The following is a 12,801-nucleotide window of genomic DNA, read 5'->3' as shown; positions in this document are numbered from 1 at the left end:
TTTAGAAGCTACACAACAGCCACTTGATCATCTACATCAGGGGCGCCCAAACTCGGTCCTGGAGGGCCGATGTCCTGCAGAGTTTAGCTCCAACTTGCCTCAACACACCTGCCGGGAAGTTTCTACAGTAGTATGCCTAGTAAGAGCTTGATTAGCTGGTTCAGGTGTGTCTAATTGGGGTTGGATCTAAACTCTGCAGGACATCGGCCCTCCAGGACCGAGTTTGGGTACCCCTGATCTACATTCTTTAACAGGGCACTCATCAAGCGCACACTGCTCCGCTCGTTGAGTGTTTACGGTAGCTCGCGCCTCTCGTCTTGAGTGAAACTAGTAGTTAATCGCTCATTTCGTGAGCGTAGGTTGACCGCTCTCTCCTTGTTGCTGAGTCGTCCCGGTACTTCACGTCAAGACTATGGGCTTTGATCTAGACCGTTTTGAAGGTCCTGTGGATCCGGACTTAATCTGTAAACTGTGTGGGAAGGTTTTAGAAGATCCTCTCAGCACTCCGTGCGGACATGTCTTCTGCGCCGCGTGTGCGCTACAGTGGCTCTCCAAAGTCAGCAGCTGCCCTGTCCAGTGCCAGAAGATCTCCACCAAAGAGCTGAACCACGTCCTGCCTCTAAAAAACTTAATTCTCAAGCTGGACATCAAATGTGACCACTGTGAACGAGGCTGCAACCGGGTGATGAAGCTCCAGCATCTGCCAGAGCACGCGGAGGCGTGCGAATTCTTTCCGGTCAGATGCGAGAATGAAGGATGCGACGCGGTGCTCAACTTGAGGGATGTGGCCTCGCATATGCGGGAGAGATGCGAGCACAGGGCGGTGGAGGACTGTAAGGATGGATGTGGACTCGCGCTGACCCTCAAGGAGAGGTCGGAGGACCACAGCTGTCTCCAAGCTCTTAGGACACACAGCGGTCTCCTCCAAACCAAGGTGCTGAGTCTGGAGAAGGAGCTGAAGCGCCAGTCGCTGAGCTTCAGTAAGAGGGAGAGATCCCTCCTCTCCAAACTCTCCGCGCTCCACTGCGAGCTGCACATCACAGCGCTCACATTTCAGAAGAAAATCACCGAGTACAAGTACAGGATTGACGCGCTGTCAAGCAGCTGGATGCCTCTCGATAAGGTCAGTAGGCTGTATCACGTTGTGAATTGAGTGAACAATGTAACAGAAATCAACCCTCTAAAACTGGAAGTTTAAGTCTAAGTTTGTAAGTCAAATCAAAGTGACAACCTCCAGCGAAGTTAATTACCTTTAACTTTGAATTTAATTACTGATCAAGTTGAAACTGGGAACTCGAGTAGACCTGAAATTATTGTGACAAGTTAAATCCATGGAAACAAAGGTATCGTCAAAACATTTTACTCAAAAGTGCAGATTAATACTACTGACAAGGCCTACTGTGAACGTTTTGTGGAAAACAACGATAAAGGGTGGATAAGATGGACTTCATTTAACATTGAAATGTAGTGGGGCATGTTGGGACAATGTGTACAAGCTGACACTTTTTTTTTTTTTTTTTTTTGAGCAGAGTAACTTTTGAAATATGGAATATTGCATAAAATATGCAATATTATAGGCTAATTAATATCCCTCATGCCATTCTTGAAAACAAATTATACTGTATAAAGTTCTTATTGTATTGTTGACATTTACTTCAAGTGGTTGTGTTCTCTTGGGGGGGGGACTTAATCTACAACACTTATATGATACGATTGGAAAACAAACATCTCGATTTTTACTAAAACTTGTACACTTTAGTCAAAGTTAAAAGTCAATTCTGCCACATGTACAGCACATACAGTGAATTGAAATTGCGTTATTCTCAGACCCTTGGTGCATATAACACTAACGGTAGAATATAAAAATACAAGTAAATACAGATTAAACTATAATATAAAATACAACTATATAAAAAAGGATAGATAAAGTAGCACATGGCATATATATATGGACGACCCAAAAATGAAAATTCTGTCATCATTGTTCCAAACCACTTTGACTGACTTTTCTTCTGTGAAACTTGAGAGAAGATATTTTAAAGAATGTTGGTAACCAAGCAGTTTCCATTCCCATTGACTTCCATTATATTTTTTGACTATACAATGGAAGTCAACAGGAACTGAAACTGTTTGTTTACCAACATTCTTCAAAATATCATCTTTTGTTTTCCGCAGAAGAAAGTCATACAGGTTTGGAACAACATGAGGGTGAGTAAATGATGACAGAATTTTGATTTTGGGGTGAACTATTGCTTACTACTACTCTAAATATACTAATATGCAACTTTTAGAGGTAGATAAGGTACACCAAATGTCTTTTTAATGGTACTGTCCCAGTGACAAGCAAACATTTTGCACAATTTTTCTAGCAGTGTATAGTTGATACAGTGTATATAACTCTTGTGACAACTTCTTTGTTACAACTAGCCCCGATCTCTCATCATAATTAAATGGTTGTTGGAATCCACTTGTTGTTGTTTGTTTAAATCTGCACCTATGTGAAGAATCGTTTATATGAAGTACTTTTATATAATACGATTTTACTGGAGATTGATCCACACTGAGATTTCTCTCAAGACTCTCTCTTAACTGAAAACACTTCACTGCCACTAAGCCAGCATTGTCAGTTCATTTTCATGTCAGTTTAAAGCATTCACACTTGAATAATCTAGATCTGAACAAGTGAAACAAAACTTGAACGTCTTCACTCTGTATTCAAATGCTTTCACGTAATTACACTGCCTCCCATGATCTTATTCAAGCAATCTGATAGTGAGTGAATGGTCTATGAAACCAACTAAATTAAGACTTAAGTCTAATTGATTTGACAGGAGGCATGTCTTGTGGACTTCATGGATATAATATAAAAGAGTCCCTTCCTGTTCTCTCCGCGCTGTGGTTGAGTCAGACACTAATCAAGAGCTCATGATGCTCGTCTCTCTCATTGTGACAGATTTCTGCCTGCAGCTGCCATTTCAGCGGGGATGCCACTGCTAGGACTGTTTGACAGACAGCTCACTTAAGTTCAGATATTTTAAGGCTATCTTAAATCTGTCATTCTTGATAAGTCACAGGCCCTGCCTTGATTTTCTCTCGGCCACATCTGCCTCATGAAAAGCTGATCAAACCCAGCTGCTGAGAGATTTTGACGTCTGTCATAAAGTAGTATTACAAATATGGACTTAACTTTACTCGCCTTTCCCTTGTACATAACAAATATTATTAAATATTACTATTAAATTGAGTTTAGCAATATCTAGGGTCTAAAATAAACCTTTTACCACACCTGCTGCTGATGGCGAGTGAATTTACAGGCCGAAAATTCACTTACCAGCCATAAATATTTATATTTTTTCCCTAATCTAAAGGAAAGCAGTGTGATTTAATTTCTCTGTAATTTCTTCTACACACTTCACTGTGTCCTGAGTGTGGTGAACACCTGGCCACATATTCATAAGTTATTTTCGAGTATAATTTTTTGTGGGAACTTGTGACTTTAACTTCACTACATTTGAAAGACAAATATTGTACTTTTCACTCCACCACTACATTTCTATCAAGGTCCTCGAAGTAGAAAGTCATTACTATGTAGCAGCTTTGAAAGTCAGTGGGTGATTTTTATTATTTTTTTTCTTCTTCTCTAAAACTTGACTTTTTTTCAGACAGTTTCAGTAATCACTCTTGTAGGGCTACATGAAATTATTTTCCAGCATTTTTTGAACACTGACCAGCTGCAAATGTGATATTTATTTACAACAATTCAATAATAAGTTAATATTGTGATGGTATATATTAGACACAATATTGTTTTTATGATTATTTTACTTTCTTTTATGTAAAGCACTTTGAATTACCATTGTGTACGAAATGTGCTATATAAATAAACTTGCCTTGCCTAAATTGTGTACATGAAAATATTACCTATAAAGCCACAAAAGAACTGTTGTGCGTCTCCTAATAAAACACAATAGGTGTTGGACTTGAAGCAGCACTGCATGTGAGATCACTACCATCCTGCTTTTGTGGGGGTGTTAAATATTTATTTTTTTGTTTTTATCCCCATAGGTTTTTAACATTTTAAAAGCTCTTTATTCCAAAGACACTACAAGCTAGTCAGTGTATTCAGTAGGTGTACTGTATTGTAAGTTGCTTCAGAGGTATTGCAAGTATTACGTACAACAATAAAAAATATGTGCATTGACATAAAAAAGGAAATTTACTTTTGCTACTTAAGTACTTTTAAAAGCAAGTACTTCTGTACTTTTACTTAAGTAAAAATCTGTCTTTACAACTTTTACTTGTAATGGAGTAATATTTGACCAGCAGTATCTGTACTTTCACTCAAGTAATGGAGTTGAGTACTTTGTCCGCCTCTGCTTGACTGTGATTTTGCCAGGTGTCTTTGAGGGTGTGATTTGTCTCAACTGCTTGATATGTGAAAATCCCCTGAATCTCATGTGGCTTTGCCGTTTCATTAGGTAGCTAATGGAGAGAGCCCTGCTTCTTAGGGGAGAGATGGTTAGTAGGGTCAGTGAAGCTGTGTTGAAACCTGCTGTAGCAGTCTGTTGCAGCATCTGAAATATGTCATTTCTCCTTTCTGTATATCTCTTTCTGTCCTATCTCTCTAACACAGGGTGAAGAAACAAGGAGCCTCAAAGTGACCCTCCAAAGAACATCAGGATCTCTTGGATTCAGTATCATTGGAGGAAGATTGTGTGGGGTATGTAAGCTTACTGTGCAAAGTTCTACCATGTAAGATGCATTTAGATCAAGCACCAAAAAGGACACAAAAGCACCTTAAAAGTATCCAAAAAAAAGTAGTCCATATCACTTACATACACTATATTTCAAGTCTTCTGAAGCCACTTAATAGCTTTGTGTGAGAAAAAGCTTGAAATGTAGGTTATTAACTGATAATCTTTGAAAAACATGCTGTTGAGCCATGTTCACCATTTACTTGCATGATATGAAAATAATCAGCTTGGACACTCTATAGTTAGTGCTATAATTAACAAATTTTGAATTATAATGGCAAAAGAAAGTCCTGAAATGTACATTATGTAATTGAATTCAGGTCGACTGGGACACTGCCATTGAATTGCCATTGAAATGACTGGGGAAAAGTATCCCAATCAACCTGAATTCACCCTGTTTATATATACTGTAGATAAATGACAGAAATAAAAACATAATGCTATGGGTGACATTTTAAAAAGTGGGTTAGTTCGTCTTTTAGCCACAGAAGGCTTTTGTGCAGTCTTTCCTAACTCAACCAACCCTTTCATTGTAAGAAAGAAAAACAAAATCAGCAACTGAGCCACATGTTAAAAGATAATTGTAGATTGCACAGTTTGAGCTCCACACATTTCCCTCGAGTACATTGTGTGAAATGCGAGCGTGGGAGCCATTAAATTCTCACATAGATTGTGTCCAAGTGGAGAGGAGAGAGCAAGCTGTGGGTTTGGCTTTCACTCGCATCGCATTCTCTTCTCTAATCTAGTGGAGAATCACCACAGGCTGTTTACCACCTGTTCAGTCTTAATGGACAGCCGTTAACCTTTTTGCCATGCAAGTTTATGCACGCTGTACATACATTTATGCATAGAGAGCGTGCCCTTGAGTCAGGCTCATGCTCCATTCAGAATTAAGTTGAGAGTGCCTTTTATCTTTCCATTTAATTCCTAGAATGGAACCAAACAACATGAATGGGGCTTACACGATAATAGAAAAGTATCTGTTCTTCTTTTGTTGAATTAATTGAATCTTCTGTTGTGTGACTGACTGTTTCAAATTCCACTTCTTGACATTCCTAATTTTATTTTATTATTTCATTTTATTTATTTTTTATTACATTTTAATATATAATTAATAATTTTTTATTTTATTTTATTATAATATTTTATTTATTATTTCAAAGGTTTATGTTCGAAGCCATTTTGGCTAATATATTTTGTATTTAATCTATTGTATTTCTGCTGTCATTATGTAATAATGACTAAGCTGCTTGTTTTCAAACTTTTTGTTGTAACTGTGTTTACAGTTACGTTTATGCATTTAGCATTATTCATTTAGTATGTTCTTCAATAACAACAATAGTTATGGATCTTTTGTTATTAGTTATTGATTTAATAGTTATTGATAGTTTATGGTACTTTTAACATTTAGATATGAATTAGATTATTTTAATATATCAATAATACGTTTTATTAAAACTTTTAAATGTTTGTGTTTGTTTTTAAATACATTTTAGTAATTCTAGAGCCACCTTGTGAATCTGCCGAGGCCCCCTGGTTGAGCAACTCTGTCATAAATGGAAGAATATCTAGCAATTTATTGATTTCTTTATGCAAACTGAATTTAAACTAATTTCAGCTAAACTTTATTTGAATTAACTAGTCTAATTTTCAACATTTGCTTCTATCTAAGGAACCAGAGCAGCATTGGGATTTCAGTGATGGCATCTATGTATCCAAGATAGTGGAAAATGGAGCAGCCGACAAGGCTGGACTGCATGTTCATGACAGGATCATTGAGGTTTGTCAGTTGATTTTATGAATGCAGAATTTGCTTTTAAATGCCAGGTAGCGTAAGTCCTTTGCAAAGTTTGTAAAGTTTTTTTCTTAGATGGGATGAAGGCCAAAATGCTGGATGCACTCAAACTCCACACTGTGGAAGAAAAAGGTCACCAAGACAACCACTAGACAGATGAAAGCCAAAGGAGATAGACATCATACCGCTAGTCTGAGCTGCTCAACTGGTGCCAATGTTTTCACAGTCTGTCTGTTAGATTTGTCAGATCTAGTCAGACTAACAATGTTGGCGCCATTGTAGGTTGATTTCACACTGGGCAGACTTCTTTAAAATGGGTGTTAGTCTGTTCATCCAGCAGTACTGTTTCAGATATTCAACAGGAACGAAGTGTTTCATATATAAAAGAGAATGTTTTCTATTAGGGCACATAACAATGACAACACAACATCAAGATATAGTAGCTTGTAAATATCTACAAAATGTGACATCTGTGCCCATCCAGAATGCCGTTAAAACATCGGCTTTGTCATTGAATGTCTAAGAAAAAAAACCCTGTTTTCATTGCCTTTTTCATTTCATTGGCCTCTTATATGAGCAGAGCAGAGTAATGATGATTTCTTTCTTGACTTCATCTATGTATCCAAGATAGTGGAAAATGGAGCAGCCGACAAGGCTGGACTGCATGTTCATGACAGGATCATTGAGGTTTGTCAGCTGATTTTATGGATGCAGAATTTGCTTTTAAATTGAAGGTAGCACAAGTTTTTGCTTAGACAGGATGAAGACCAAAATGCTGAATGCAATCAAACTCCACACTGTGGAAGAAAAAGGTCACCAAGACAACCACTAGACAGATGAAAGCCAAAGGAGATAGACATCATACCGCTAGTCTGAGCTGCTCTGGTGCCAATGTTTTCACAGTCTGTTTGATAGATTTGTCAGATCTAATCAGACTAACAATGTTGGCGCCATTGTAGGTTGATTTCACACTGGGCAGACTTCTTTAAAATGGGTGTTAGTCTGTTCATCCAGCAGTACTGTTTCAGATATTCAACAGGAACGAAGTGTTTCATATATAAAAGAGAATGTTTTCTATTAGGGCAGATAACAATGACAACACAACATCAAGATATAGTAGCTTGTAAATATCTACAAAATGTGACATCTGTGCCCATCCAGAATGCCGTTAAAACATCGGCTTTGTCATTGAATGTCTAAGAAAAAAAAACCTGTTTTCATTGCCTTTTTCATTTCATTGGCCTCTTATATGAGCAGAGCAGAGTAATGATGATTTCTTTCTTGACTCGCTTTGTCTCATGTGGGCTCTTTGCCGTTTGTCTGACATGACGAACATAATAATGGCAGCAGTGCCTTTAGAAATCTGCGCATTTGTTCCCCAAAGAATGCATGATACAACTGTTGGTTTCGAAGAGGAAGTCAGCCATGTAGCTCTTGTGGTGGTCTCAGGGTTCACTTTCATAAACGGAGAAAGTACAACTTGTTCAGAGATGACGTTTTAAACGTGTATGCTATTTTATTTTATTTTTTTTGTGAAGCACTAAAAGAGAAATTTATAAATTATAATTAAAGTAATATGAATTCAGTGGTGTATTGCAGGTTTTCTGAAGCCATGAGATTGGATTTTTAATGAATAATGACTTGATTTTCGTTCTTTTACTCATACAAAGTTGTTGTGGTACATTGAATACTTGGAATAGAGCTCACAAAGTCAAATAGACAACATTTCTTCTTTTCTTGTGTTTTTTTTGTTTTTGTTTGTTTAGGTGTGTGGTATAGCAGTAAAATCTGCTTGCCCTGTCACGTTGCACTGACATTTCGATGTGTTTGTGGACAATTACCTAAAGGCTTTCCTGCATATGCTAAAAGACATACCCAGGTGATTCACATACAGTAATCATGTTTGTGACATCTTGTAAATCTGGAAAAACAAACTATTGGAATGTTTTTCTGCTGAGTTAATATGCACGGGCAGGACCGCTGCAAGCACATTATTTTCCTCCTTCGGGTTGTGGGGTTAAGAAAGCATTCCTCCGCTGATACTTTCATTAAGCGCACCGGTGTGTGGCGAAAACAATTGCTGTGAGCCAATTCAGAGGTTAAGACCACCAGCCTGGGAGGTCAGTGTCAGCAGGATAGCGATGATATTTTAGCCTGCAAAGTTGATAAAATGTGCTTTGAACTTACATCTCGCATTAGGGGGTCTGTTGCATCTTACAGGAAATCTAGGGTAGAAGACAGCGATCCGGGTCGGAGCGGGTTTGGAAGAAATAAGAAATATGGTTAGAGGGAAATTCTTTCTAGAACTTGATTTTGATTTTCCTGAAGAAAATAGTCATTCTCAGGCTCTCTGTAGCTTAGGCCTTGTCTTTGAACCTGACAGACCACAAAATAACTCCCCTCAAGAAAAGAGATTCAGAAGAAAATCACTCCTGTGTTCTCGGAAAACTCAGATTATGATCTATCAGCGAAAAGCCTGTGGGACCAAAAGGCCACTGAGACTGGGATGTGTCCTTGTCTAATTGTCTAATGTTCGTTTATGACCTGGGTGCTTTATGTAAAGGTCTACCTCAATTTCACTCTATTCATTTGAGAAACCGTGTTGAGACAGACGACTCTGATCTCGGTGTGCTGTTTATGCGAGTTAAACCCTGTCTCGACTTCAAATCTCCAACTGCTGCTTAGAATAATCACAACACGCGGTGAATTAGATTAAAGATACAGAGAAAAACATCAGAAAGGATCATGGAAAGATTAGAGAAATGAGGAAACAGGGCTCTGACAATGGTCACTGAGCCGAAAGCAAGCTCAGTGAATGAAGGTAATGCAAACTCTGCTGAGCCTTAGGACGGAAAACTGTGCTGTTGTCCAGCTTGTAAGTTACATAATGCAGTTGCTGTTCTTATTTCATATGAGTGGTCTTGCCACATTGTTCATTTTTTATTTTTTAGACTGCTTTTTGTTCTTTTTTTGTTTTTGTTCAGACATTTGGGGTTGGTAAGGAATTTTTTAATGTTTTTGAAATAAGTCTCTTAAGCTTATCAAATCTGCATTTATTTGATCAACTATACAGTAATATTGTCAAATATTATTGCAATTTATAGTAACCGTTTTCTATTTTAATATATATTTTATAATGTAATTTATTCCTGTGATGCAAAGCTGATTTTCAGCATCATTACTCAAGTCTTCAGTGTCACGTGATCCTTCAGAAATCATTCTAATATGCTGATTTGCTGCTTAAGAAACATTTCTTATTATTATCAATGTTAAAAATTGCTTAATTTTTGTGGAAGCCATGACACTTTTTTTTTCAGGATTTTTAGAAGAATTGAATGTTCAAAAGAACCGCATTTAAAGTTTGTCAATTAACTGAGACTTTTTATAGCACTTGCATATCATTGCTCTCTTGTTGGTTTTGATTGCTTCCATTGTCCTCATTTGTAAGTCGCTTTGGATAAAAGCATCTGCTAAATGACTAAATGTAATATATTCATCAGTATGTTTGCTCATATCATGGGTTTTTATCTGATGGTTATGATTTTAGGTTGTAGTTGAAGAATACTGTACTTTCATATGTTAATTCTTTTGGCTTCATCTGATGTTTTATGGCAGAAAATTTCAAAGCCGTGTGTGTGTGTGTGTCATTTAAGCCGTTTCTAGTCAGGTCATGATGACTGTGACATGTTCTTATCATATTCACATGCAATGCATTTACAGTAATTATAGTTATGCGTGTTTGAAACTAATGAGATTAAATTGAAGAATGACAGTTTTCTTGAAAACTGATGTACAACTCCATTCAGCTGCAGCAAAAGATTCATTAGACCCTGAAAAAAGGAACAAAAAGCAATTCATTCAGTTCAAACACATGTTTTGGAGTTATATGATTAGAAACATCACAGGGATGTTAATTGTGGATGCCCTGATGGGTCGTATAAGGACATGTGGTAGCTTTGACCTATTTCACCCTCTATTCTGTCAAATGTTGACGGCAGCACATTTAACACCAGCATTTACACTGGAAACAACCTCAAGAAGTCTGAGACTTTGGGGTCTGAATTGCATGATTTGACTATATCTTATGACATACTATCGTATGATTTTAGCATGCTGGTATCTGCTTAGTAAGCATCTCACTTGAAAGTAGAGTTATTTTTGAGCTGTGAAGTAATGGCAGCAGCCATTTTTACTGTGTCTAAGTGCAGATCTCACCACACCTGAAAATGGTCATGTGGTGCATTGTTGGTCATAAATGATTAATATATATATATATATATATACTGTATATGTATTGGCTATTTACCTACGTCATAAAACAATAAGATGGAATGAAAATCAGAATTGACATTTAGATGATTAATTTGATATAGTAATCTCAAAACATCCATAAACAAAACCAGGGAAATGAGTTTCCCATCAGTCAGCATTCACGTGATCATTCAGGCAGATCTATAAACATTCCTCTGGTAATTTATCATCAAATGATTCGAATGTTTATGCTGTCTTGTGTAAGAGATTAGCTGATGTAAATATTATGTGTCATTGACCCGTGTACAAACAAAGGTTTAGGAGAGGCAACACGTTTAATGCCAGAGTGTATCCTGTATATCAGGGTGTTTTAAGTCTTTCTTGGCCATTTTGTGCTCATCTGGGATCCCCAATTACAAAATCATGAAATATGCTATAATTACTATGCAAGTTAATTTCTTTGCTCAATGTCTAAAGCAATTGAAATTGCTTCCTCCTTTCACAGACTCAACAAAATGACTTTTGAACTAAAATTAAACATTTGCACATGCACACAAATATGCTGGTTATGAAATCATGGATATGAAGATAAAAGTCTGTTGGAACTGATTAAACACAATCAGTAATAGCCAGATTTAACTGAAATTAATGAAACTGAAGTTAACTTTGTATATTTCCTTCAGAAAATTACCATGGTAACCATTATTTAATTGTTTGTGACCTATACTTACAAACACATTACCCTAAATTATTGTTCTGTATGTGTATAACATACAGGAGTGAAATTAGGATGATTCACACAGCTTTAACCATATAGCCACACAACTTTATACCTAGATACTAAAAAACTTGGTGGTATGATGGTAAATTTAGACATGCGTTTATAGTGCCAGAACTGTTGGCTTGGCAAGCTCACTTTGAAAAGTCTGGAACAGAGAAGCTCTTGTGCTCCACAGATTTGATTGCTTGTGCCTCTCAGGCCTGCAGTGCAATGCTTTACACTTAAAATTCTCTTAGAAACCTAAAAAAAAAGACTCTGAATACATAACGTGTCATGTAGAATGTAAGTCTTTGCTTTTATTAAATATAGATTATGACACACTAAGACATGTTTGAAAGATTAATAATGGTTGACTGATATGGATTTTTGTCCAGAAAATATATGCAAAAAATTGTGGCGATTATATGATGAAGGCTAATTAAAGGCTAATTCACTGATTACACAAACAGTATGGAATTCTGAATGTATTCATTCATTTTGATATGAATAGGGAATTCTTTTAAAATTCCAATTGAGGAATCTGGACTGAGCTGGCAAACAGAATACAGGTTCATGTGCTTTTGAATATGTATTTAAAGGGATAGCTCACCCAAAAATGAAAATTTTATGTTTATCTGCTTACCCCCAGGGCATCCTAGATGTAGGTGACTTTGTTTCTTCAGTAGAAAAGAGACAAAACGATCGGTCTGTGGAAGGAACTCAACAGTATTTTATATCGTTTTTTACCTCTGATTCACCGCAATGTCCAACTGTCATGAGCACGTTCTCAACAGCCGGCGCGTGCCGCATCTTCTTGCTTTATGGCAGATCGCAGACTTATAAGTGCATTACCGCCAACTATCTCTCAAATGGACCATTGACACTCCTAATTGAGATTGTAGATAGAGTGTCAATGGTCCATTTGAGAGATAGGTGGCGGTATACACGATATAAATACTGTTCAGTTTCTTGCACTGACCGATTGTTTTGTGTCTTTACACATCAATGTATCGTCACGAGCCGCAGGGTTTAATTTGGTTTTGTTTGTGTATGTTTGTTTGACTCTCAAAGCCGTGATTCCCATTCACTTCCATTACATGACTGACCGACTGCAACGGTTTGAGTTAAAGGGGTCATATGACTTTGCTAAAAAGAACATATGTTGTGTATTTGGTGTAATGCAATGTGTTTATGCGGTTTAAGGTTAAAAAAACACATTATTTTTCACATGATTGTTTCTC

At 37.1% G+C, this 12,801-nt stretch overlaps 1 protein-coding gene across 2 annotated transcripts in view; it reads left to right on the top strand.

Moving 5' to 3' along the window:
• Positions 1–227: 227 nt before the first annotated feature.
• Positions 228–12,801, top strand: part of pdzrn3a (PDZ domain containing RING finger 3a) — a 31,403-nt gene continuing 18,829 nt past the window's right edge. For both annotated transcript variants that reach the window (XM_016509133.1, XM_016509132.1), the window contains exons 1-4: positions 228–1,123; positions 4,634–4,720; positions 6,427–6,501; positions 7,204–7,236. In XM_016509133.1, coding sequence (XP_016364619.1) covers positions 413–1,123; positions 4,634–4,720; positions 6,427–6,501; positions 7,204–7,236 — 906 coding nt within the window. In that variant the 5' untranslated portion in view covers positions 228–412. The remainder of the gene's footprint in view (positions 1,124–4,633; positions 4,721–6,426; positions 6,502–7,203; positions 7,237–12,801) is intronic.

Source organism: Sinocyclocheilus rhinocerous, unplaced genomic scaffold (assembly GCF_001515625.1).
Source record: "Sinocyclocheilus rhinocerous isolate Xijiao unplaced genomic scaffold, SAMN03320098_v1.1 scaffold263, whole genome shotgun sequence".
In the NCBI taxonomy this organism is placed as follows: Eukaryota; Metazoa; Chordata; class Actinopteri; order Cypriniformes; family Cyprinidae; genus Sinocyclocheilus; species Sinocyclocheilus rhinocerous.
The sequence above is the reverse complement of the archived record's forward strand: the minus strand, read 5'-3'. Positions and strand labels throughout refer to the sequence as shown.